Source organism: Zootoca vivipara, chromosome 13, assembly GCF_963506605.1.
Source record: "Zootoca vivipara chromosome 13, rZooViv1.1, whole genome shotgun sequence".
NCBI lineage: Eukaryota > Metazoa > Chordata > Lepidosauria > Squamata > Lacertidae > Zootoca > Zootoca vivipara.
In genome coordinates, this window is record NC_083288.1 from 54,174,894 (window position 1) to 54,202,586 (window position 27,693).

Here is a 27,693-nt window from a genome sequence, read left to right on the forward strand (position 1 = left end):
CCCCGTCCGCCCTGCCAGCATCTCCCTCTGCCGTCCCTCCACCTCCCCCTTCCCTCTGGTCCTCCCCGTCCGAAGGGTTAAAAGCAGCTGACTCGCCTTCCTCCTAGAGGGGACGGGGAATCCCGGGGGAGGGGGCGGGTCCTCCAGAGCGAAGGTTCCCCCAGAACTGGGATCCTAGAGGGGACGGGAAGTAGTGGGTAAGGGGCAGGTCCTCCGGAACCAAAGCCCCTCCCTCTCCCGGAAGTGGGGGCTCTGCTCGCCTTGGCCGAGGCTGCCTCGCCGGGTGAGTCTCTCTTCCCTAGAGGGCGCAGGGGGGGGGTGAAGGGGGGCGGAGCTGGTGCCCCCGGCAGAAGCGTCCAGAGTCAAGGGCTCCCCTCCCTCCCTCCCCCCTTTCCTCTCTCCGCCTCCCTGCAGGTGATTCGAGGGAAAGTCTCTCACTCCCCAAGAATCTTCCGGGGGGGGGGATATATAAAGGTTTTCTGAGGGGTCCAGAGGCGAGGAATGGGAGTCTCCTTCGTCTTGCTCCTGGGGGAGGCGGGGAGGGGTAACAGGACCCCCCTTTCCTTGGGTAAAGCCAGGAAACCCGGCCAGGAGACCCCCCCTCTGCTGGGAGAAGCAGGATCGCTCCCCAAAGAGGAGCGAGTGAGGGGAGCTTTTTCTCTCCCCCCCCCTTCAACGCCCGCCTTGTACCTCCCCTGTTTGCATAACTTAATAATACCGAAATAGAGACACGCTTTTACTCTCGCAAGATCGAATATACTGCCTTCGGCTGTCCTCGAGGGGCGATTCCCAAAAATCCCACTGCAAACACGGTTATGTCCCTGTGGAGATGGCAGGATCGAATCGGTGGCTCATGTCCCTCTTTACAAAGATTGGAGGACCGAGGTTGTTACCCCTCCCGGTTGCGGCCTCCATTCTCTTGGCAGATCAAGATGAACTGGTGACAGCAAAAGTTGCAAGGTTTTTAACCAGGTCAGGTAGAATAAGATCCATCATTTGACTATTGATCCTAACCCCCAAAATGTATTTCATGTCATCAACTTTTTACCTTTATCCTCTGTATACGGCATTTTATTTTATTGCTATGGCTGGTGGCTGATGCAAATAAAGATTCATTCATTCATTCAACACCCACCTTGCCCCGCTCCCTTGCGGCCACACTTCTCAACTCCTTCCCCGCCACCCTGTACCTCACTGACCATCCAAGCACAGCAATCGGGGACATAGGATGGACAAACAGCCCCACCGCCTGTGCTCCTGGTGGGGGCCTTCCTCACCACCCCAGCTACGGCCCTGGTGTGTGTGCTCAGATCATGGGGGGGGGGCCCAAGTCCAGGGAGAGAGAGGCTCCTGCCCCCTTTCTCTCTGCAAAGCCAGGGAGGGGGACCAGGGCACAGGACATCTGTCACTCTTTCCTTCCTTTGCATCCATAACTTTGGGGAGGGAAGGAAAGAGCCTGAAATTAAGCCCCCTCCATACCGAGGAATCCGGGCCATCTACGTTGTAGTTGGAGAGAAAGATTTGTACGGTACGTAAAATATAAGAAAGGAAAAAGGAAAGCGAGACCCATGCAATAAATTGAGACTGTTGGAAGAGGGGAAGGGGCAGAGAAGAGAAAGCGCTTCTTCCTGCGGTGCAGAGTCAAGCCTATGGAACTCCCTGCCCCAGGAGGCAAGGCTGGGACCAGTGCAGCGAGGAGGAGGGGCTCTGGCTTCATGAGCTCCTGTCTCCCCAGCGATGCTTCTGAATCCCAGTTACTGGGAAGAAAGCACGGGGGGGGGGGGAGAGAGGGGCTCTTGTGCCCCAGCCCTACAGGGGCGCTGCCCATTGAGGGCCCTGGGTGGCCCCTGTGAGAATCATAGGATCATGGAATCATAGAGTTGGAAGGGAACCCAAGGGTCATCTAGTCCAACCCCCTGCAGTGCAAGAATCTCTTCTTCCATGAAGGTTTTAAGTGGAGTTTGGATGTCCACCTCTCAATGATGTGTGAGTTGAGATTCCTACATTGTAGGGAGTTGGGTTACATGACCCCCAGTGCCCCCTCCAGCTCTACAGTTCTAGGGTTCTGTGAAACAAGCTTGTGGTGTAGGGCAGGCATCCAAGAAGAGAAGGGGGCAGGCATGCCTATCTGGGGAGGAAACCCTCCAAGAGAGGAACCGCCACCAGGCTGCCCTCTCTTTGGCCACCCAAAGTCGTTGAGTGTGGCGAAACCACCAAGAGGGCCCCTCTGCCAACCTGAGCCCCCAAGGGGGCCTTTCTTTAGATATTGGGGGGCCAAAAGGAACAGCTCCTGTGAGTACCTTGAACTGGGCCCAGAAGTGAATGGACCAGCATTGCAGCTGTTTCAAAACAGGACTTGAGTTGTTTGGGGGGTTCAGGGAGGAGGAATAGACTCTGAAGTTCCTTGGAGAAAATGGGGGGGAAGGAAATGAAATTAATAAAGAGACGGAGCCCAGCCCATAATCTGACGGCTGCTTTTTACAGCTGTTCAAGGGCAGCTGCGCATGGAGGGCATTGCAATGATCCCATTGGATCCAGAGCATGGAATCCCATGGCCTCGTCCTCTCGTCCCAAAGAGATTGTGGCTGGAAAACTCGCCAGAGCTGGAAATGGGCAATGCTAGTTACTGAGGCCACCTGACAACCTCTAAGCAGGTGGGGTGGTGGTGGGGTTATGCTAGGCAACGTTATTGTTATTTTAATTATTATAATTAGCAATTACCCATCCTGTTATTTACATGCACTTCACCCTAAGTTCCCAGGGCATATTTCAGCATTAAAACACTATTTAAAAATAGTTTAAAACTAGAACTAAAAGATTTCTTCTTCTTCCTTCTTCCTCAGAGTCTGGGCTGTGGTGCAGTCCAGTCCTGGTTCCTACCAAGACTCATCTCCGCTTACTCAGGGAACCACCTTCTTCTCCTTCCCGTGTATCAGTTTTATAACAGAACAATGTCTTTGTTTGTAGAATTTGCCAGCACCTCTCGTTCGGACGGACAGAACTTGGAAGAGGACCGAGGGGTTCCTTTGGATCTTTTGGATGGATAAGCAGGAGCCCTGGAGCAGCCCTGGAGCAGGAAGAGGCCATGGCATGGAAACCAGGAGCAGTGGGGGATTCTGGGAAAACCTTGTGCAGAAGATCCTGGGTGAGGAGGACACCCTTTGCTCAGAGGCGCAGAGGCGGCAGTTCAGCTGGTTCTGCTACCTGCAAGTCAAAGGACCCCGTGAAGCTTGCAGCCAACTCCACCGCTTTTGCCACCAGTGGCTGAAGCCAGAAAGGCACACGAAAGCTGAGATGCTGGACCTGGTGATTTTGGAGCAGTTCCTGGCTGTCCTTCCCCCGGAGATGGAGAGCTGGGTGAGGGAATGCGGAGCGGAGACCAGTTCCCAGGCGGTGGCCCTGGCTGAAGGTTTCCTCCTGAGTCAGGCAGAGGAGAGAAAGCAGGCAGAGAGAAAGCAGGTGAGAGAGACTTTCCTCTGGATACTCCCAAGGGGCTCCAAACAGGAGGGAGAACATCCCTAAATGCTAAAAAAATGGGCCATCCTTTTTCAGAAAGCATCCAAGGAATGAGATCAAATATCCCTAAAGATTCTGCCTCTGCCATTCCTTTATTTCTTTTAAATCCTTGTTTCTCTTTCAGGTAAAGGATCTTTGTGCAGAAACAATTCCTGATTCCTCTGAGGGAGAGAGGACTTTGTTGGACACCAGAGAGAGGCTGCTGGGTAAGGAGGAAGGAGTTTTTTCTCAGTCTGCCACATTCTGTTATTCTCAATCCTTTTTTGGAATGTATCCAGGGAATGATATCGGATACCCCTAAAGATTTTGCCTCTCCCGTTCCTTCCAGAGAGAGGCCGCTGGGTAAGGAGGAAGGAGTTTTTTCTCAGTCTGGCCGCATTCTCTTATTCACAAACTACTCTGTGGGTTCTTTCAGTACTTTGGGGAAGACACTTGGGGCCAAGAGGCCAAGGGAGAGGTTATGTATTTTAGCATAACTAAAATATGAAATGAGGACAAACTCCCAAACACACCTCTGAGAGAAGCATCATGCACTCCTGTCTCCCCACTTCCCTTTGTCTCTCGCAGGTGAAAGAAGGATGCTGGCAAGACCTCCTCATCCATCTCTTCATCCTGGTGGAGGGGAAGCAGCGGCTGAGGAACCGGATCAGGTAGGGGGAAGGAGCCTTGGGGGGAAAGAGGCTGAGGGGTGGGGGAGAGAGGGCATTTCTGGGGGCAAATGAATCTTCTGCTCTTTTTTCTTCTGATAAATCTGGGAAACTGGCATGGTTGCACAGACAGAATGATTTTAAGAAATCAACGTGCAGTTCCATCCATTTTCACTAAGATTCATACCCCTCCTTAAAAAAAAACACTATGAAAGAATCCCAAAACATTAAATTATGCATCCACAGTCAAAATGTGCAGCAAACAAATCCGATTAATACAACACAGGCAGAAAGAGCAATGTGTGCAGTAAATAATCTTTATGTAGTGTAAGAGAAGGACCTTTTTTCTTTTAGGGTCCAGTTTGTTTTGAAGATGTCGCTGTTTGTTTCACGGCTGAGGAGTGGGCGTTGCTGGATCCTGCCCAGAGAGCTCTGCATCAGGAAGTCATGGAGGAGACTAGTAGGATCATGAACTCTCCCGGTAAGGTTCCCTGCTTGATCCTAGTACTTGTTTTGAAATTCAATCAATATTTTTCTGTCACAAACCTCTCAGATTTTGATGGATCTCAACATTGCCACCTAGAGTGTCAGGAGATGTGTGTTTACCTGAATTCATGATATGGTTTATCTCTGTACTGTATAATATTGACATAACTCTTAATACGACACCAGAGCCGCCTTGGTGTCCTGACGGAAGCCTTATTCCCACACATCAGACATTATCAACACATGCAAATATAGGGTTGCTCAGTGCAGGATTCTCGGATCCCCAGTGGGATCCACCCACCCCATGGCAAGGGGATTTAAAGGCAGGTTGGAGACAGAGATTTCTAGGTTCAGAGCATTGCTCACGATCACAAGTCTTTCGCCTTTTTGTTAAACGGAAACAGGATGACCAAAGATGGGCAAGGTGAGAAAGAGGCAGGAAGATCTTGAAGGACTTATGGAAATTGATGGAATCACTGCCCCCCTCCTAATGTTGGGCAGGACTGAGGAGAAATAGTGGGGGCTGCCCCCTTCTCCTGAACCTTCCCGTGGGCAGGAGGGCAGTGTAGATTTAGAACCGTGGTGTGCAGAAGGTCATAGTTCAGAGGCTGCAGAGGGGAGAAGCTGGGAAATATCGGAAGAGGAACAGCAGGAAGAAGAAACACCAGAGGAGGGACAGCTGACAGACTCCGTGTCTTTGGAGAGCATTCTTGTCCCCCTTCTCCCAGGACCAGGCGAGCATTGAGGGTAGGAGAACAAGCCTTGGTTTGCAAGCATTGAGTATTGTATTGTCTTTATCTCTTGTAGAAAGTATTTCCCACTTTTGTAAAGAATTCTTTCTCATTCCTTATTAACTTGTTAGATATATCCAATTTCTTCCCTTCCCTTATTTTCCTCTGATATGCACTTTGCTGAGTAAAATAGCCTCTTAAAACTGCCTTGCTTGCGTCCCAAACACCATGGTTGCAATTAAGTTCAAAGTACAGTGGTACCTCGACTAACGAATAACCCTACTTATGAAAAATTCTACTTACGAACGATACAAATTGGGGTGCGCTTACAAATTTATTTGACATCCGAAGGCCTGATCGGCCCCCCCGCAGCCACTCGCCACAATCTTAATGTTACTCCAACTTATTCCATCCTCACTCATATATATTTTTTAAACTTGCCTTCCGGAGAGGGTTGCCAAATCATAAAAGTAAAGAGAAAAACTCAGTGTAAACAGCCATGGGATTCTCTCTCCCCCAACCATCTTTTGCACAGAATGAAATCTTATCTCAGCTCAAACCTTAAATCCACGCAGCTGAATGTACCACAGATTGTAGTTGCATCTCCTCCAGCACATGCCCTTACTTTAATTGCCAATTAACTTCCAATTCGTAGGATGACCTCTGCTTCCAGAAACGGAGTCGGGGTAGGGGGGGGGGTGTTGCAGCAGACCCAGTGCTCCTGCCCCAGTGCCTTGCCTGCTCTTGTATTCCATGGGGATGTGAGAGCCAGACCACAGGGCCCATTCCTCCTCTGCCCTTAGAGGAATCCAGAGAATGCTTTAACCCCCCCACCATTCTCTTCCATGGAAGTTGGAGCAACCGTTTTTTCTGCTGCTGTTGTGGAGGGGAGGACCCAAGCCCAGTGGCTTCATGTTACAAGAAAGTAGATTCTGACTCAATCCTTGGACTTCCTTGGAAGGTGCAGAATTCTCCTTCATTGGAGGACTTAAATGTTTCAAGCTTGGATGGCTCTTCTGCCTCTGCAGAAGGTATCATTGGAGTTTGGCAAGCAGAGGTTGGGTGTGTAAGTTGAGATTCCTGCATTTCAGGGGACAGGACTAGATCACCCCGGGGGTTCCCTTGCAACTCTCTCCTTCTCAGAAAGCGTTTCCTCCTGCTTCCATGTCTAAGGGAGGAAGCAGCTCAGCATGTCAGCCAAGAGGGTCCCCCAAAGAAAGCACCTCTGGGGTTCCTGACACAAGCAGCTGGTCTTGGGCTCCTGCTCTGGAGAAAGAGAACACAGAGAGGGAGGGAAGGGGCGCTACTTGTGCTTGTCTTCCCAAGGGTTAAAAGGAACTGAGCTGCATTCCTAGAGAGGACAGGAAACAAAAGCTAAGGCAGGCAGGTCCTCCAGATCAAAAGCCCCTTCCTCCCCAGTCCTTGGCAAATGGTGCTTTGGTGGTGCAGTCCAGAGCCAGATTCATCCACACTTGCTCATTTTCCTTTTTGCTCCTGTCCATTTTTGGTGGACCAAAGAGACAGCTAAGAGACGGAGAGGATTCCATGTCAGGAACAGGCAGGCTGCCAGCATAGAGAAACAGCAAGGAGTGTATCTGAAGAAGTGTGCGTGCACACGAAAGCTCATACCAATGACAAACTTGGTCTCTAAGGTGTTACTGGAAGGAATTTTTTTATTTTGTTTCTGACAAGGGGCTTTTAGCACACTGTTTTTGGCTGCCTCCCTCTTTCACTTCTGCTTGACTGCCCCCCCCCCAATTCAGCCTGCTCCTCTTGGTTGTAGTCAGTCATGTCCTGGACATTCGATGATCAGGAAAACAAAATCCATCCCAGAAAAGAGCCAGGCTTTTCGAATCCCAGGTTGCCATAAAGATGTCTGTGGATGGCAGTCAAGAAGGCAGTGAAACTTTTATTAAGATTTCCCATCGAACTCCCTTCAGTTCTTCCTCTCTCACAAGCACTAATGAGCATTGTTCAATAATTAGAGGCTTCATATTTTCCTGATGCTCTAATCCACCTCTCTCTTTCTTTCAGGTGGTGATGAATTGGAAATGAAGAACGAAGGAAACCATAAAAAAGTCCACACAGGGCAGAAGCCATATCAGTCCTTGGAATGTGAGGATAACGTCACTAACGGTTCCGATTCCATGTCTCATCAAAATCCCATTTGGAACAAACCATATCAGTGCTTGGATTGCGGAAAGAGCTTCAGTAGAAAGCACCATCTCACTTCCCATCAGAGAATTCATACAGGGGAGAAACCCTATCAGTGTGTGGAATGTGGAAAGAGCTTCAGTCAGAGTTCTGCTCTCACTTCCCATCAAAGAATTCATACAGGCCAGAAACTATATCAGTGCTTGCATTGTGAAAAGAGCTTCAGTAGAAAGTACTATCTCACTTTACATCAACGAAGTCATACAGAGGAGAAACCCTATAAGTGCTTGGAATGTGGAAAGAGCTTCAGTGTGAAGGCCTCTCTCACTTACCATCAAAGAAGTCATACAGGGGAGAAACCCTATCAGTGCCTTGAATGTGGAAAGAGCTTCGGTATGAAGGGCTCTCTCACTTGCCATCAAAGAATTCATACAGGGGAGATTCAGTGCCTGGAATGTGGAAAGAGCTTCAGTACAAAGGCTTCTCTTAACTCCCACGAAATAATGCATGCAGCGCAGAAACTCTATCAGTCCTTAGAATGCTCGATGGGCATTACTGCAAGAAAAGCGCTCCTCTGACACCAGAGAATTCACAATGGGGGGCGGGGCGGGGGGCGGGACCATTTCAATGCCGAGAGTATGGAACGAGCTTCACCTTGAAGCAAACACTCACTTCCCATCAAAGAATTCATATGACGGAGAAACCCGGACAGTGCTTGAAATGTGGAAAGAGCTTCACCTGGAATGAAATGTCACTTCCCATCAAATAATTTGCAGCGGGGAATATAATAAAATTATAAGATTGTAGTGTTGGAGGGGACGCAGAGGGTCATCTAGTCCAACTCCCTGGCAGTGTTGTGAAGTAGTGCCTGGTCTTCAAGGTCGCCACTGATCTTCATGGCTGAGAAGGGATTTTAGAAGTAGTAGTAGTAGTAATATTAATATTAATTGTTGTGTTGTAGTTGTTATATTTATACCCCACCCATCAGGCTGGGTTTCCTTAGCCACTATGGGCGGCTTCCAACACACATATATAAAAATCATAATAAATCAAACATTAAAAGCTTCTCTAAACAGGACTGCCTTCAGATTTCTTCTAAAAGTTTTGTAGTTCTTTATCTCCTTGACATCTGATGGGAGGGTATTCCACAGGGCGGGTACCACTACCAAAAAGGCCCTCTACCTGGTTCCCTGTAACTTCGCTTCTCGCAGTGAAGGAACTTCCAGAAGACCCTTGGAGCTGGACCTCAGTGTCCAGACTGGACGATGGGGGTGGAGATGCTCCTTCAGGCCTACTGGGCCGAGGCCATTTAGGGCTTTAAAGATCACCACCAACACTTTGAATTGTGCTCGGAAATGTACCAGGAGCCAATGTAGGTTGTTCAGGACCGGTGTTATATGGTCTCGGTGGCCACTCCCAGTCACCTGTCTAGCTGCCGCATTCTGGATTAGTTGTCATTTCCAGGTCACCTTCAAAGGTAGCCCCATGTAGAGTGCATTGCAGGAGTCCAAGCGGGAGATAACCAGAGCATGCTTCACTCTGGCGAGAAAGTCTGCAAGTAGGGAGGGTCTCGCCCTGTGTACCAGATGAAGCTGATAAACAGCTACCCTGGATACAGAATTAACCTGAGCCTCCATGGAGAGCTGTGAGTCCAAAATGACTCCTAGGCTGCACACCCAATTCTTCAGGGGCACAGTTACCCCATTTAGGACCAGGGAGTCCCCCACACCCACCTGCCCCGTCCCCCAAAACAGTACTTCTGTCTTGTCAGGATTCAACCTCAATCCGTTAGCCACCATCCGTCCTCCAACCGCCTCCAGACACTTACACAGGACCACCTTCACTGGTTCCAATTTAAAAGAGAGGTAGAGCTGGGTATCATCCGCATACTGATGGACACCCAGCCGGATGATCTCTCCCAGCTGCACCCCACAAGTGAGAGCCCAGGGGCCTGAACACTCACCCCCAACACCACTTTCTGGACCTGGCCCAGGAGGAAGGAGCAGTACTGTTGTGATTTATGATGCTCTGGGGTCGCCCCCTCCGTCTCCCTGACCTTTCTGAGGGTCCTCCTGGTAAGCACAACTCTGGAATGGCACGTCCCTTCATTCCAGTGTGCCCTTCAGCGGCATAAACCAGATTGATTTATGCACACTAATATTCCGTCATTGCACAGCAAGAAGAATGAACCATCCGTAGATCTAAACCACGTATTTATTTACACTATATTACAGACAGAGAATCATGACGCTCTCTCTCATCCATCTCCGAAAGAGAACAGGCAAAAGTGAAAGTACATTGTAACAATACCACAGCGGAAGAGAGAGAAGACGCTCTTCCTTTCACACATTCTGCAGCATCGGTGGAGTGAAATTGCTAACAGGAACCACTGTATGACATTGCCCCCAGCCCCCAACTCCTCTAGATGTTCCAGATGGATGTCATGGTCACTGGTGTCAAAGGCCGCTGAGAGATCCAGCAGAGCTAGGAAACAGCTTTCCCCTCAGTCTCTGCACCCCCCCCAAGAGATCTTCGACCAGCGTCATCCAGGTCTTACCCTCTAGCCAATGTATTACATTGATCTTCTTGCAGTCCATGGGACTCTCAAGAGTCTCCTCCAGCACCATAATTCAAAAGCATCAATTCTTCGGCGATCAGCCTTCTTGATGGTCCAGCTCTCACTTCCATACATCACTACTGGGAAAACCATAGCTTTAACTATACAGAACTTTGTCGGCAAGTTGTGGGAGGAATAGACTGGCATTTTGCTGGGAGGCTGAGGTTGAGCCAGGGGAAAAAGGAGCTGGAAAGGAACAGCCTCCTTGGGATTCAAATCTAGTCTGGAAGGGAGAGATTCTCCTAAGGAAAAGAAGAAAGTGACCCAGTGAAGGGGGGTGGGGTGGAGAGTACTTGGTTCTATTGCTTAAGGTACCTCAGGAGCAGGATTGTTCAAGGGGGTGGAAAACTGGAAAAAGTATCACCATATAAAGGAACCAAACAAACCTTATTGGCAAGCTGGGTCCCTTGCGTTGCCCCCGGCAGGGAGAAAGACAGTCAATAACGACTCTGAGGGTTGAATTGAGAGAAAGAGTTTAATCTCTATATAGAGAGACCCTTGGTGATTCTTCACGACAAGAGTAAGGAACAGAAGTTTGCATGGATTCTTATACATTCCTTGGGCTCCTTCCCCCTCCTCAGGAATCCACTCTGTAAGTGTGCGCACGTAAGAGGGTCATAGGTTACAAATACACATACAGGAAGATCTGTGTCCTGTCCTCCTCATACACACATGTTGACAATGTACCATCAGCCTCCAGCTGAAGGCTGGTTTATGCGTCAAGCTGGAAGTGCCTCATCGGCTGATAAGCCCCTCTATGCCTCTCGTTCTCTCTTCCAGACAAGGCCAGCCATTCGGCCTTGATAGCTAGCAGGGCATCCTGTCTCACTGTTCCCTTTGCTTACATTACACTTTGGCACACAGAGAGGCAAAGAGAAAAGCAAGCATCTAGGCAATATGGGGCTCAGCCACACAATCAGGATTATACAATGCAGGCAATGCAAACTATAGGATCAGATTTAGCTCAATAATACAATTAGCAAATCTCTCTCCACGATATGCCTTGGATTCGTATTGAGATCATTCTATCATTTTTGAGATTGCATCCCAGTACAGCTTTTGCCACTCTTTTGTTGACTATGAGGGCCACTCCATTTCTTCTATGGGAGCCTTGCCCACAGTAGTAGATACAGCATTGGACTTTCGCTTCCAGGCACATCCGCAACTGAGCGACCTTTCGTCTTTGGCCCATACACTTCATCAGCTCTGAATCTATTTTGTATTTGTCCTCCACTCTTCTTCAGTATAATGTTATACGCTTTCCGACCTGAGGGGCTCATCTTCCAGCGTCAACTTTTATATCCCTGTTGTTTTTGTCCATTGAGTTTTCTTGGCAGGAATACTGGAGTGGCTTGCCAGTTCCTGTTCCAGGTGGATCACATTTAGTAAAAACTCTCCACTATGACCTGTCCATCTTGGGTGGCCCTGCATGGAATAGCTCATAGGTTCTCTAAATTATTCAAGCCCCTTCGCCACAACAAGGCAGTGATCCATGAAGGAGAATAATAATAATATCATAGTTCGTGCCTATTGTGTCTTCGTTAAATCAAACTTGTTCCATAAAATATTTCCAATTGATCATTGCAGTTCAAAGAAAAAGGAAACAAGTTCTTTTTACACCATTCCCTCCAGTCTTTCTCCAAACTGATTTCCAATAGATGAGAAGCTTTTTCTGCCTGTGTATTAATTTCCATCTCCAATCATTCATAAATCTCTTCTGGCTTCGAAACAGCTTTCTTTCTTTCTTTCTTTCTTTCTTTCTTTCTTTCTTTCTTTCTTTCTTTTTTCTTTCTTTCTTTCATCCCTTCATACAGTTGTAAAGCTGTGGACTTTTCTTCATCTACTGCTGTCTCAGGTCCCCCCCCCCAACAGATTCTGTCCATTCTCTCATCTGAAGTCTCTCTCATCTCATTCTGCACATTTCATCTCTTAGCTGCTGGTTATGCTGGTTAAATTGCGGTTTTAGGGATTCTTTTTTAAAAGCCTGGAACGGATTAATCCATTTTGCATTAGTTTCTATGGGAAAATGCGCCATAGTTTTGGAACAGACTTCTGTGACGGATTAAGTCTGAGAACCAAGATACCCCTGTAAATGAAAATGAAGGTTATCATAATCCATAAAGGAAAATTTAAAAATACTCTGGGGTGGCAGCTGGAATGAAAGACCCAGTCAAGACCCAGCTCACAGCTCCGCCCCTTGAATACTCTGGGAAGGACCCCCATAGCTCAGGACTCGGAGCAGGACACCTGCTTGGCATGCGGAAGGGCCCAGGCTCCGTCCTCCCTGGCAGCATCTCAGGGTCAAGTGGGAACATTCCCCATCCTGAACCCTGGAGGGTCAAGGCTGTCAGTCAGGGCAGGGAACCTGGAGCAGCTGGAGGGACCCCCAGGGTCTGTCCTGGCAGGAGGCACCAGCTTCTTCCTGCCCCCCATCCGAGGGAGCAGGGGCCCTTTGCCCCGCTGGGGGTGGGCATGCAGAGGGGCCCTCTGTCCCCTGGGGACCAGAGCCAGATCAAAGCCTGTGGAGGCCCCATGGCCGTCGGAATCTCTGGGTCCCCTCGCAAATGGTCTCCGAATCCCTTTCTGATTTTACCAACCAGCACTTGCCACAAACCCAATCAATGGGGCCCAGAGTCTGGTCCCAGCTGTGCCTCTTTGGCCCTCCTGCCCTGCTGGGGTGACTCCTCCGAGGGGAGGAGCAGGGCTGAAGGCAGCATCCTCTGGGCTGGGAGAGGAGTTGGAGCCCCTGTGCGCCCCCCAGCCCCACCCTCTTCGCCCCCATCTCCAGGGTCTTCTGGTTCTTGGCCCCCATTTCCTGGGTGGGGGAGGGGAGGACGACGCCCCCCCCCCCGTGTTTCACGAAAGGAGCAATGGCGGGAGGGGGAAGCTTTTCCAGCCGAGTTTGGCTGTCTGCCTGCCAGGGATGCTTTCGAGGCGATGCCAGCATTGCAGGGGGGCTGGACTGGATGGCCCTTGGGGGTCCCCTTGCAGCTCTTTCCAAGGGAGGGAGCAGCTCGGTTCGCCAGAAGGAAGCACCTCCTCCTGGGCTCTGGACACGGAGAGGAGGAGCGGGATGCGCTCGGCAAGGGTTAAAAGGATCGAGCTGGATTCCTAGAGAGGACAGGAAGTGGGGGGCAGGTCCTCCCGAGCCGCTCCCTCCCCCGCCCCTTCCTGGTCTCCTTTGCCAATGCAGAGCTCTGGTGAGTCTCCTCTCTTCTTGCAAGGGGTGCAATGGGGAGAAGGGGGGCAGGCGGGTGGGGGGACCCCAAGGCTCCTGCCCCCTTCCTCTCTGCCCAGCCCGGGCGGGGGACCAGTCCCATTTCCTGACCCAGGTGGGAGCCGGACCGAAAGGTTTGCACATGAAATAGATCAAGGAAAAGCTGATTTAGTCAACGAGACAGACTGTTGGGAGAGGGGAGGGGGCAGGGCAGAGAAAGCGCTTCTTCCTGCGGTGCAGAGTCAAGCCTATGGAACTCCCTGCCCCAGGAGGCAAGGCTGGGACCAGTGCAGGGAGGAGGAGAGGCTCCTGTGCCCCAGTCCTGCTTGGGGGCTTCCCATTGGGGCTCCAGTGGGAACAGGAAAGGCGACTCCAGAGGGGCCCCAGTGGCCTGATCCTGCAGGGCTCCTCTCCTCCTCATGCTGTTAACCTTTATCCCCAGCCCCAACCCATGACGCAGACAGGGATGCTTTCTAGACCCTTGAGTGACACGTCTGCACCCATTCAGACCTGCAGCGGCTCAGGGGTCCACAGGGTCTTTTGAGACTAAACACACCGTTTAGGTCTGTGGGGAGCTAAGCTATGTAATGTTGTTGTTGTTGTTGTTGCTATTATTCTTATTATTAAAAGGTAAAGGGACCCCTGACCATTAGGTCCGGTCGTGACCGACTCTGGGGTTGCTCGCTCATCTCGCATTATTGGCCGAGGGAGCCGGCGTACAGCTTCCAGGTCATGTGGCCAGCATGACAAAGCCGCTTCTAGCGAACCAGAGCAGCACATGGAAACGCTGTTTACCTTCCCGCTATAGCGGTTCCTATTTATCTACTTGCATTTTGAGGTGCTTTCGAACTGCTAGGTTGGCAGGAGCTGGGACCAAGCAACGGGAGCTCACCCCGTCACAGGGATTCGAACCACCGACCTTCTGATCAGCAAGCCCTAGGCTCAGTGGTTTAACCACAGCGCCACCTGGGTCCCTCACATTATTATTACTAATGCTATTATTATTAGTTATCCACCCTTCACTCTAGCCTAGTGTCCAAACTACACTCTTTACAAAGGACTCACTTGTCAATCAAAGTTTATGCAAACACTGAAAGGCAGGATCAACCAGGCAAATTCCTCTCACAGAAACCCCTTCATTTGCCTCCACTTTTGGCCTGCTCACTTTCCCCCTAGGAGGGCAAGAGGATTTCTTCTTCTTCCTTTCATTCTTCAAGAAAGCTCAGAGTCCGGCCTGTGATGTAGTCATACTCTGGTTCCTAGCAAGACTCATCCACACTTGCTCAGGGGACCGTCTTCTGCTGCTGACTGTGTGCCAATTTAATAACAAAACAATCTATTTCCTTTGCAGTATTTTCCAGCACCTCTAAATCAGACAGTTAAAACTTGGCCAAAGAAAAACTGGATTCCTTTCTACAGATGGATGAGCAAGACTCAGCTGGCCCTGAAAGAGGAAGAGGCCATGCCATGGAAACTGGAAGAAGTGGGGGATGCTGGGAAAACACTGTGCAGAAGATCCTGGGTGAGGAGAACACCCTTCGCTCAGAGGTCCAGAGCCACCAGTTCAGGCAGTTCTGCTACCAGGAGGCCAAAGGACCCCGAGAGGTTTGCAGCCGACTCTACCACCTTTGCCACCAGTGGCTGAAGCCAGAAAGGCACACAAAAGCTGAGATGCTGGACCTGGTGATCTTGGAGCAGTTCCTGGCTGTCCTTCCCCCGGAGATGGAGAGCTGGGTGAGGGAATGTGGAGCAGAGACCAGTTCCCAGGCAGTGGCCCTGGCTGAAGGTTTTCTCCTGAGTCAGGCAGAGGAGAGGAAGCAGGTGGAGAAGCAGGTGAGAGAGACTTTCCTCTGGATACTCCCAAGGGGCTCCAAACAGGAGGGAGAAGATCCTAAAAAACTCTCCTAGTTGCTCATCCTTTTCTAACCTTTCCTCACATTCTATCTTACAAATTCTTCCTGTCTCCTTCGCCAATGCAAAATGTTGCTCTTTCAGGAGAAGGATCTGCTTGCAGAAACGGGTCCTGATTCCTCTGAGGCAGAGAGGACTTCGCGGGACACCAGAGAGAGGCCGCTGGGTAAGGAGGAAGGAGCTTTTCCTCTGTGTGGTCACATTCTGGCGATTCTTAAACTACTCTGTCGGTTCTTTCAGTGTTTTGGGGAAGACACTTGGGGCCAAGAGGCCAAAGGAGAGGAGATGTATTTTAGCATAACTAAAATATGAAATGGGCACAAAGGCCAGAATGCACCTCTGAGAGAAGAAGCATCATGCACTCCTGTCTCCCCACTTCCCTTTGTCTCTCGCAGGTGAAAGAAGGATGCCGGCAAGACCTCCTCATCCATCTCTTCATCCTGGTGGAGGGGAAGCAGCGGCTGAGGAACCGGATCAGGTAGGGGGAAGGAGCCTTGCGGGGAGAGAGGCTGAGGGGTGGGGGAGACAGGGCGTTTCTGAGCCCAAACAAATCTCCCCGTTCCTGATTGCTTCTGTCAAAGCTGCCCTTAACAAAAGTTCAAAATGCCATTAATGAAGGTTTATGCACTGAGGATAAGGAGTAGCCACTTCACTTTAACTCTGAATGTCACTAGCATTATTCATTATAAATAGTCTTTAGGGCATCTGGAGAGTCTTTCCATCCCAGAACAAAACTCAGGGAGAGGAGAGAGGGATTCTTCCATTTGGCAAACTGGATGCACAGAGAGAATGATCTGAATAAAACAAGGTGGAGTTCCACCCATTTTCACTAAGATTCATACCATCATTAAAATACACTGAAATAACTCCATTAAAGCATTATAAGAAGCATCAATAATCAAAATGTGCAGCAGACCAATCCCATTAAAACAATCCAGGCAGGAAGCAAAAGAGCAATGTGCAGGAAATAACATTTTTGCTGCCTAAGAGGAGGATATTTTTCTTTCAGGCTTTAGTTTCTTTTGAAGATGTCGCTGTTTCTTTCACGGCTGAGGAGTGGGCGTTGCTGGATCCTGCCCAGAGAGCTCTGCATCAGGACGTCATGGAGGAGACTTGTAGGACCATTATCTCTCTTGGTAAAGTTCCCTTTTGGGTCCTCATATCTCTTTTGGAATTCAATAGATATTTCTCTGGGACAAACCTCCCATATTTTGATGGGTCCCAACGTTGCCCCCTAGATCACCTGGGATTCTCACACTCCCACAGCTCACCTTGCATGGAGGGCTAGGGACTGTTTTGTCTGTGAATAATGTTCCTCCACTTCTGCCTTTTTGCACAAGGATCAGGATGTGGACAGGCTTTCTGAGTGTTCAGGGAAGTGGAAGTCGCTTCTGCCAGATTTTTGTTTCTGTCCATTCTTTGGTTGAGCAAAGGGACTTTTTATTTTTTAAAAAATGATTTTTATTGAATGTTTCCCACTTGAAATACAATAAAAGCTAAACTATTCTGAAAAAGAAAGATAAGATAGTTACCAGAAAAGAGAAAAAGAAAGGAAGAGAGAAACCAAAATTAGAGTATAATAAGCCCAAGCTCTTTATATCCTTATTCCAGACCCAGAAGAGCGAACCCTCCTAGCTCTCACCTGGGAGCCTCGTCCCCTTTCCTCAGCCCTTCAGCTTCTCTCCATCTCCTTCCTGTGTGTATCCTCCTTTCTCCAAGATAGGAAACTTCAAAATATGAAACATCCAATCATAAAGTCATTACACAACAATTTAATTCTCCCCTGGACGCTAGGTAATTGGTAGACAGAGAATCCAATTCATATTCAAATAGACTTCTGACTTTGCAGGTGGAGTTGGTTCAATAATGGAGGCAAAGAAATTTCATCCCTGAAAAGAACAGGCTTTTTGAATCTGAATTTCCCATAAATATGTCAGTGAATGTCCGTCAGGCAGTGAACTCTGCAGTAAATCTTCCCATCTACAGTGGTACCTCTACTTACGAATTTAATGCGTTCTGAACGCACATTTGTAAGTCGAAAAAAATTGAATCTTATAGGAATGCATTAGGAGAAAAAATTCGTAAGTTGAAGCAACCCTATCTATAATTTCGTAAGTAGAAAAAATCCTATCTAAACCGCATCCAAGATGGCGGACGGAGCTCCGTTCGTAAGTAGAAACATTCGTAAGTAGAGTTAATCGTAAGTAGAGGTACCACTGTAACTCCCTTCAGATCTTCCTTTATCACAAATGTTCATGAGCATTATTCAAAAACTGGGAACTCCATTTCCTTCTTAGGCTCTGATCTGTTCCTCTCTTCGTTGCAGGGGGTGAGGAATCAGAAATTAAGAACAAGGGACAACACGACAAAATCCACACAGTGGAGAAGCCATATCAAGATTTGGAGTGTGGAGAGAACTTCAGTCAGAGCTCCCATGCCACTTCCCATCAAAGAAATCCTATTGGGAAAAAACTCTATCCGTGTTTGGAATGTGGAAAGAGCTTTATTCACAAGGCCAGTCTCACTTCCCATCAAAGAATTCATACAGGGGAGAAGCCCTATCAATGCTTGGAATGTGGAAAGAGATTCAATCACAGCTCAAATCTCATTTCCCATCAAAGAATTCATACAGGCGAGAAACCACATCAGTGCTTGGAATGTGGAAAGAGCTTCAGTTGGAAGAATAGTCTTACTTCCCATCTAAATATTCATACAGGGGAGAAACCCTATCCATGCTTGGAATGTGGAAAGAGCTTCAGTGACAGCAGCCATCTTGATTCCCATCAAATAAGTCATATGGGCAAGAGACCATATCCGTGTTTGGAATGTGGAAAGAGTTTCAATTACTGCTCACATCTGAAAGTTCATCAAAGAATTCATACTGGGGAGAAGCCCTATCAGTGCTTGGAATGTGGAAAGGGTTTCAGTGAGAGCAGTACTCTCACTTCTCATCTAAGAATTCATACAGGGGAGCAACCATATGAATGTTTGGAGTGTGGAAAGAGCTTCACTTGGAAGAATAGTCTTACTTCCCATCAGAGAATTCATAAAGGGCAGAAACCATTTCAGTGTCTGGAATGTGAGAAGTTCTTTCCTACAAGAAGAGACTTCCATCAACATAAGAGAATTCACCGTGGGGAGAAACCATATCAGTGCTTGGAATGTGGGAAGAGCTTCAGTCACAGGGCCAATTTCACTTCCCATCAAAGAATTCATACGGGCGAGAAACCATATCAGTGCTTGGAATGTGGAAAGAGTTTCACTCAGAAGGGAGGTCTCACTTCCCATCAAAGGATTCATACAGGGGAGAAACCGTATCAGTGCCTGGAATGTGAGAAGTTCTTTACTACAAGAAGTGACTTCCATCGTCATAAGAGAGTTCACAGTGGGGAGAAACCATATCAGTGCTTAGAATGTGGAAAGAGCTTCAGTCAGAGTTCTGCTCTCACTTCCCATCAAAGAATTCATACGGGGGCGAAACCATATCAATGCTTGGAATGTGGAAAGAGCTTCAGTCAGAGGTCCCATCTCACTTCCCATCAAAGAATTCATACAGGGGAGAAACCATATCAGTGCTTGGAATGTGAGAAGTTCTTTCCTACAAGAAGTGACTTCCACCATCATAAGAGAATTCACAGTGGGGAGAAACCATATCAGTGCTTGGAATGTGGGAAGAACTTCACTTGGAAGTATAGTCTTACTATCCATCAGAGAATTCATACAGGAGAGAAACCATATCAGTGCTTGGAATGTGAGAAGTGCTTTACTACTAGAAGTGATTTCCATCGACATAAGAGAGTTCACAGTGGGGAGAAACCATATTGTAAATGAAAGCAATAATCAATGTACTATAAAATAAATAAAACAGTATTGTAGATGATAAAATTTAAAATTATTATTTTTTCTTACCTGCACTGATGATAGTCATTGTTTGGTTGTGGGGCTGTTATCCATTTCCATAATCAATCCATATATAAAATAGAATATATAATAGAATATAATAGAATTATAAGATTGTAGTGTTGGAGAGGACACTGAGGGTCATCTAGTCCAACCCCCTGTCAGTGTTGTGAAGTAGTGCTGATGTGAGCAGGTGTAGGCCTATAGGTGTGAGCCTATGCTTTCAGGTATAAACCTGCGAGAAATGAGCCATGTATAATTGTTTTTCTAAAATCATCTATTCTCTGTCTCTTTTGGCCTACTAGACAAGAGAGATGCTGTTTTCTGACAGTTAGTTTCCTTGTTTACATAAGAGGCGCCTGGTATGAGAATCCATGCTCTTGTGCTTTCTCAGTATGTTTTGTTCTTAGAAATTCTGGCAGAACGCCTGGATTTTGATAAGGAAAGGAATGTCCTGAAGGATGAGGATGTAGACCTATCTATATATATAAAAATGTAAAAAGCGTGAAAGTGCGTGTTCCACTTTTCTCCGTAACCGCTTGACCGATTATCCTGAAATTTTGACACAACAATCCAGGCCACTCCCCGAGCGTTGTTGGGGACAAAAATCCCTCAAATCACACACCTGTCCAGGTATAGACCTGGTTTTCCACCAAGTCAAACAGTGCCCTCAAGTGGAATTCTTCCCACAGTGCACCCCCTCCCTTCCTGTGAAATTAAGCCACACCCACAAACCAAATGACATCACCAACCAAGCAACTGAAACCACAAAGTCGGCCATTATCAGACCCCTAGGCCCTGCCAGGCTGCTAGGCCTCCACTAGGCCCGGGGGGGGGGTAGATAACCCACAGCCACACACTTGGGGGCACGGCAAGGGGGTTTTTACTTTACAATTTAGCACCACTACCCCCCCAAAATCCCCCACCAAATAGCCACAAGACAAAAATAAATACCATCCTTCAAAACGTCATGAGATACGCCGGTCATGGGGGGGGGGGCCAAACAGAATAGATCATGGATCGGGACACGTGGGGGCAGTCACAGGGATTAGCCACAACAACGCACCACACCTACAAACCCCGCCTCCTCCACGAGATCCTGTAAAACGGGGACTCTGAGGCTCAGGGGGATCTGAAGGGGGCCTACCGGTATTACCAGACAACCCACAGAGTCAGGCCAGGGCCAAGGAATGGAGATACAGGGCGGAGGCCTTGGGTCACATTTAAATACTAGCCCAAGCCAAGGCCTCGCTTCTACTTTACAGCCTAAAGACTAGGCCTTGGCTCCATTTTACAGACTAGGCCTCAGCTCTACAGCCCTTTAAATACTATCCCGAATGAAGCCCTGGGTGGGACCCCAATTAGTGCCACTGCCTTCCGTTAAGAGTTTGGGTGTAATCCTTGACGCCTCCCTTTCTATGGAGGTGCAGGTTACTACAACAGCTAAGGCGACATTTTTTCACCTTCACCGCATTAAGCAGTTGGTCCCTTACCTTTCACCCCGGCCTGGCCACAGTGATCCATGCAACGGTCACCTCCAGGCTGGACTACTGTTATTTGCTCTACTCGGGGCTGCCCTTGAAGCTGTCCCAGAAACTCCAGCGGGTGCAGAATGCTGCAGCGAGGCTCCTCACGGGGTCCTTGCCATGAGAGCATATTCACCCAGTGCTCTACCAGCTGCACTGGCTCCCGGTGGAGTACAGGGTCAGATTTAAGATGCTGGTTTTGATCTTTAAAGCCCTTTACGGCCTAGGACCCTCATACTTACAGGACCGTGTTCCATGGAAGACCTTAAGGTCCATAAATAGTAACACCTTAGAGGTCCCGTGCCCAAAGGAAATCAGATTAGCCTCAACTAGAACCAGGGCCTTCTCAACACTGGCCCCGACCTGGTGGAACGCTATCTCTCCTGAGACCAGGGCCTTGCGGGACCTGATTTCTTTCCACAGGGCCTGTAAGACAGAGTTGTTCCGCCTGGCCTTTGGCCTGGAGCCAACCTGATCCCCTCCCCCATTTTCTCTTTTTCCCTTTTGTATGAGGCTGCATTTTGAATTTTAATTTTAATGTATTTAGTCTTGTTGTTGAATTGTATTTTAACTAGTTGTTTTACATATGGTGTTAGCCGCTCTGAGCCTGGCCTTGGCTGGGGAGGGTGGGGTATAAATAAATTATTATTATTATTATTATTATTATTATTATTATTATTATTATTATTTAATATTCAGTGTCATTTTCAATACAGTTATGGGAGGTGGGTTATTGGTTTGCTTCATTTTTTCTAGTTTTTATTCTGTATTCTGTGTGTTTTGTTTTGTTTTTTGTATTTTAATGCTGGAAGCCGTCCTGAGATTTTCAGTTGAAGGCAGTATACCAGTTTAATAGATCTTATAAATGAAAGTAATCATAGACAAGAAACAAAACATCAAAAAATACACAACCAAACCCAGCAATTTCCACACAAATCACAGCAATGACTAAAAACAGATGCAAACTACCCCAGCTGTGGTCAGATGGGGAAAGGCCTGCAAGGCAGGGAGCAGGTCTTCCAGGACTCAAAGCAGCCAAGATGGCCTCTGGCCTCTTCAGGAGAGACCCTTGGAGGTTGGAGAGTGAGAGTGAGAGGGGTGGGAATTGTGAAGGAGGGTTGGTTGGAGGAGGAACAACATAAGAATGCCCATTGTTACAGTAGTAATAAGGAAACGAAAAAAGGAACAAAGTTATATTGGAATCTTCTTTCTTGTAGCTGGAATCCATTGCTCCGTGAATCATGGTCCTCCATGCACCAGAAGTGGTTTAGTCATGCTGGCCTGGAAAGCTGTCTGTGGAAATGAGATGAGTGCCGCTTCCCAAAGTTGCTTTTGACTGGACTTAACCAAGCAGGGGTCCTTGACTTCTTCTTTTTAACCAGAGTTAGAAATTAGCCAGGGACGCTTTGCTGTTGGGACGGGTCCAATTGTGACTACATGGACATTTCTGGGCTCCAGGCTGGTGACCCCAGTTTAAAAGCTCTGCCTTAGTCCAGAGTTAATAGCATTTCCCTTTCCACTGTGTGTGTTCCTCCTCCTTGCATACTGGGAGTGAACTGTTGTAAGAGCAAGCTGAAATCAAGGTTGACGGAGAAGTTGGTTTTGGTGGACGGGTTGGATCAACAAGTGTTTCTTTTCTTTTCTTTCTTTCCCTGCCAGCAAATGGTTAATGAACTGCAGCCTCTGATTGGCCGTGGTTTCAGGAGGGAGAGTTTAAAAGGAGAGGATTTGAAGAGAGACACTTGGTAGTTGTGAGAGTTGAGAGGGTTGGAATTGAGGTTGGAGAGGTTGGGAGACAGGTTGAGGTATAAAGAGTGAATGGGAGAAAGAAACAGCTTTCGCTCTGAGCATATTGGGAAGGACAGAGTGTGGAGTCCTGTGGGAGTAATAGACCAGCATTTTACTGGGAGGCCGAGGTTGAGCCAGGAGAAGAAGGAGCTGGAAAGGAACCGCCTCCTTGGGACTCCAATCTAGTTGGGAGGGGAGAGATTCTGCAAAGGAAAACCCCATGAAGGGAGGGGGGGTGGAGAGGCCTTGGGGCTATTGCTAAAGGTACCTCAGGAACCAAACAAACCTGTAACACATGGCTTCTCTCCTTGCCGTCTTCTCAGAGAGAGACTGAAAAACAAAAGCAGTACAGAGCGGAAGTTCTGCTCACACCAGCAGTCTGTGCTGGAATGTAAACAGATATGGGACATGTAATAATCCACATATCTGCAGCAAAAGGTGGAATGGAATTCCCAACAGGCACATGGGTGAAGTATTCCTGCCCTGCAGAGGTTGGACTCCTTTCTTGTAACTCAAATCCATTGGTTCTGGTCCTCTCCTCCTCCTGAGGAGGAAAAGAACAAGCTTGCTCCATCTTTCATGGAACAGCCCTTAAGATATCTCTTCTCAGCCTCCTCTTCTCCAGGCTAAACACAACCAGCTCCTTCAACCGTTCCTCATAAGGCTTGGTTTCTAGACCCTTGATCATATTGGCTGCCGTCCAAGATCCCTAGATCTTTTTCACATGCACTGCTAGCAAGCCAGGTGCCCCCATCCTATATTTGAGCACCTGGTTCTTCCTGCCTAAGTGCAGAACCTGACCTTTGTCCCCATGGAAATTCATTGTTAGCTTGCCCCCAGTTCTCCAATCTATAATTGTAATCTAATCTTGAATCCCGATTCTGTCTTCTGTGCCACTAGCTGCCCCTCCCCCAGTTTGGTGTCATCTGAAAATTGGATGAGGATCCCCTCAATTCCTCCATCCAAGACCGTTGATCGGGAGATCGAGCAACAACAGGCCCAGGACAGAGCCCTGCAGCCCCCCAGTGGTCACATATCTATGGTGTAACCTCATGTGGGGTACAGTCGCCTCTCCTCAGGAAGGACATTTGAGGAGTGGGAAAAGGTTCAGAAAAGGGCTGCCAAAATGAGAGTGGCAGACTTTCCTATGAAGAAAGGTCCCAGCGTTTGGGGCTCTTTCGTTTAGAGCAGTGGTTCCCAATTAGCTAATTACTGAGCCCCCCCCCCATTTTTTTCCAAAAGCCAAGCCTGCCCTAGAGAAAGTGGATGGAGAGTTCCATCTCCTAACAGTGGAATTCAAGGACATCCAAGGAATGGGAATGTTGGAAGATTCAGGACAGATAAAATTAAGCTCTTCTTGACGCAAGGCAAAGTTCAGCTGTGGAACTCCCCAGCGCAGGACCCAGAGATGGACACCAGAGGGAGAGGGAGGGAGGGGGGAGCTGGGGGCGCTGGCTTGCCAAGGGTTAAAAGGGACTGAGTGGGATTCCCAGAGAGGAGAGGAAAGAAAGGCGGTGGGATGGGGGGGGGCGAGAGGAACTCCCGATCCAAAGCCCCTCCCTCCCTCTCCTACAAAAGGAGGAGGGGGGCTTTGTCTCTCTCTTTTGCACGTGCTGCATCCCTGGCGCCTCCGGGAATCCGGTGAGTCTCTGATCATCTTGCAAAGGGAATATTGGGGAGAAGAGGGGGGTCCCTGGGATGCAGAGAGGGTGCAGGGGGACCCCCAGATCAGGGAGCAGAGGCTTCTGTCCCTCTCCTCTCTGCAAAGCGCAGGAGGAGTGAGGTCACAAGAGCTCTGCAACTCCGTTTGGGAAGGGAGGGGTCTTTGGGGAGGGAAGAAAAGGGCCTGAAAATAAACCCCCGCCCAGACTTGAGCAATCAGTCCCATTTACTGATAGAGGTTGTAAGGAGACGGAAATATTGGACTTAAAATACACCGAAGAAATAAAACGGAAAGCCTGACTGTTGGAAGACGGGAGGGAGCGGAGAAGAGAAAGCGCTTCTTCCTGCGGTGCAGTCAAGCCTATGGAACTCCCTGCCCCAGGATGCAGGGCTGGGACCAGTGCAGGGAGGAGGAGGGGCTCCTGGTGGATTCAGGCTGAGCTCTTGTCTCCCCAGCGTCAAAGCAGCAGCTGTTTTAAGAGGGGAATTAGATGTCTTCTCAAGGTTGTGGGTGTTGCAGGAAAATACCCCTCCCATTGATAGTGTATAGGTTCACATAGTTACACAAGCACCTCACCCCTTTCCCATATTTCACTATTCTTTGACTAATCTGCCCCCCCCCGTAAATAAGGGCTGGCCAAACTCCCCGCGCTTTGCCCGGGGTAGACCGGAGAGACTTTCTTTGCAGGGCGCTGCGCTCGCTCTCCTTTATCTCTATGGGTTGACCGGATGAATCTATTTGGACAGCTCGCTGTGTTCCAACGAATGGTCGTTGCCCAAGTGATCGCATGCCAAACACTACAAGGGTATTGCAAAGGCTTCCCATTCACTTGCCTCAGGTGTTGATAAAATGCTTCCAAGTTAAATTGACTGTTACCAAAGCCTGTCAAAGTGCTACTGATAAGAGAAAGTGTTTTCTTTGATGCTACTTAAATTCATAAAAGAATCAGCCTTAAGTCAGATTTGTCTCATTCCACTTTTATTATGCTCTGTGCATTAAAGTCTATTAAAGGGGGGATCTTGGGAATATTCAGCCAACAGCCATAATCCGGCAAGCGGGACATCACATACGCAGCCTGCTCTGGCAAGGGGCATTTCCACCGCTAACTGAGCCAGACAGCCAACTATCTTCTATCTACACAATGGATTTTCCTCCCAAAGTGGGTCCAACTCAGGATCGAGTCAAAGAACAGCTATCAACTTGCTAATGACTGTGAAACTCCTCTTTGTCCTGTGGAATGTAACAGGGAGGGGGTGAGAAGAGGCCAGGAGCAGCTGGCCAGGTACTCAAATTACTACCTCTGGACCCCTCCCTTTTTGTGATGTATTGGTGACATATTAGTGATGTATCTTTAGGGGTGTATCTTGGCGATGGGAAGCTAATAAAAGGAGAGGACCCTTTTTGTTCACAGGGGGGGGTGTCTCCATCTTCCTTCACCTTGTTGCAGGTGGAGCCCTGTCGCGACAGTATTTTTCTTAAATAAAGACCAGGCCTACTGGCTGCTGTTTTGCTCTAATATTTTGGCTGAAGTCTCTATTTGTCCAAGTGAGTCCTCTGATTTTCTCTGATAACATGGGGATTCAGTGAGGGGGGGGCTTGGAGCCCCCTTGGAGAAAAGGAGGGGAGAGAAATGCCACGAATAAAGAGAGGGAACCCAGCCCCTCTGCATTTTGGAGGAGTCCTCCTAGAGGGCACCCCCATAGCCTCATGGGATCCAGAGCGTGGGGGACCCTGGCCTTGTCCTCTCTGTCAGAGCTGGAAAGGGATCCTGCTGTAGTCACTGAGCCCCCCAGGAGAACCCCCAAGCATATCTGGCTGGGGGGGGGGGCTAAGCTACATCACAATTTTGTTATTTTTATGATTATTATTATTCATTACCCGCCCTTCATCGTAGGCTCCCAGATCAGCCGATAACATTAAAACTCAATAATAAAACACAATATTGCACTTGCTTCTTAGTGCTGTCCTTTGGTCTGGTTCACGTGAACTTTGGCCTCACCCATGTTATGAAAATATTAATATTAGTAAACGTCACCTGCTTTAAGAGAATCAGTGACCACCATCAGGGCATGTTTTTGGCTCCTAAGACGATCGGGAGAAATGACAGAGACCACACCAGGAATATTGAGCAAGGCGGCTGCTTAAGCCTGCTATACTACCATAATTGCTCATCCTTTTTTGGAATCTTTCCAGGGAATGATATCAGGTACCCCTAAAGATTTTGCCTCTCCCATTCCCTCTCTAGCCCTTCTCTTCATTCTTTATTTTGAATCCTTGTTGCTCTTTAGAGGCCGCTGGGTAAGGAGGAAGGAGTTTTTCCTCTGTGTGGTCACATTCTGGCAATTCTCAAACTACTCTGTCGGTTCTTTCAGTGTTTTGGGGAAGACACTTGGGGCCAAGAGGCCAAAGGAGAGGAGATGTATTTAAAAATAACTAAAATATGAAATGGGCACAAAGGCCAGAATGCACCTCTGAGAGAAGCATCTTGCTCTCCTGTCTCCCCACTTCCCTTTGTCTCTCGCAGGTGAAAGAAGGATGCTGGCAAGACCTCCTCATCCATCTCTTCATCCTGGTGGAGGGGAAGCAGCGGCTGAGGAACCGGATCAGGTAGGAGGAAGGAGCCTTGGGGGGGGGAGGCTGAGGGTGGGGGAGACAAGGCATTTCTCTCCCCTCCTCATTGCTTCTGTCAAACTGCCCTTAACAAAGGTTCAAAATGCCATTAATGAAGGTTTATGCACTGAGGATAATGAGTAGCCCCTTCACCTTAACTCTGAATGTCACTAGTATTATTTATTACAAATTGTTTTTAGGACATCTGGAGAGTCTTTCCATTCCAGAACAAAACTCAGGGAGAGGAGAGAGTGGTTCTTCCATTTGGCAAACTGGATGCACAGAGAGAATGATCTGAATAAAACAAGGTGGACTTCCACCCATTTTCACTAAGATTCATACCCATCATTAAAATACACTGAAATAACTCCATTAAAGCATTATAAGAAGCATCAATAATCAAAATGTGCAGCAGACCAATCCCATTAAAACAATCCAGGCAGGAAGCAAAAGAGCAATGTGCAGGAAATAACCTTTATGCTGCCTAAGAGGAGGATATTTTTCTTTCAGGCTTCAGTTTCTTTTGAAGATGTAGCTGTTCGTTTCACGGCTAAGGAGTGGGCGTTGCTGGATCCTGCCCAGAGAGCTCTGCATCAGGAAGTCATGGAGGAGACTTGTAGGACCATGATCTCTCTTGGTAAAGTTCCCTGTTGGGTCCTCATATCTCTTTTGGAATTCAATAGATATTTCTCCGTGACAAACCTCCCATATTTTGCTGGATCCCAACATTGCCCCCTAGATCACCTGCGATTCTCACACCCCCACAGCTCACCTTGCATGGAGGGCTAGGGACTGTTTTGTCTGTGAATACTTTGGCCACCTCATGAGAAGAGAAGACTCCCTGAAAAAGACCCTGATGTTGGGAAAGATGGAGGGCACAAGGAGAAGGGGACGACAGAGGACGAAATGGTTGGACAGTGTTCTCGA

At 48.3% G+C, this 27,693-nt stretch overlaps 1 protein-coding gene across 1 annotated transcript in view; it reads left to right on the plus strand.

Moving 5' to 3' along the window:
* Positions 1-501: 501 nt before the first annotated feature.
* LOC118094451 (zinc finger protein 3 homolog) overlaps positions 502-27,693 on the plus strand; it is a 36,862-nt gene continuing 9,670 nt past the window's right edge. Inside the window, exons 1-13 of the mRNA XM_060281410.1 lie at positions 502-642; positions 3,641-3,722; positions 3,845-3,858; positions 4,084-4,166; positions 5,054-5,073; positions 7,415-7,565; positions 7,707-7,845; positions 15,675-15,757; positions 16,891-16,979; positions 17,606-17,793; positions 18,199-18,358; positions 26,402-26,454; positions 26,681-26,763. Of these exons, the coding sequence (XP_060137393.1) occupies positions 502-642; positions 3,641-3,722; positions 3,845-3,858; positions 4,084-4,166; positions 5,054-5,073; positions 7,415-7,565; positions 7,707-7,845; positions 15,675-15,757; positions 16,891-16,979; positions 17,606-17,793; positions 18,199-18,358; positions 26,402-26,454; positions 26,681-26,763 (1,286 nt within the window). The remainder of the gene's footprint in view (positions 643-3,640; positions 3,723-3,844; positions 3,859-4,083; positions 4,167-5,053; positions 5,074-7,414; positions 7,566-7,706; positions 7,846-15,674; positions 15,758-16,890; positions 16,980-17,605; positions 17,794-18,198; positions 18,359-26,401; positions 26,455-26,680; positions 26,764-27,693) is intronic.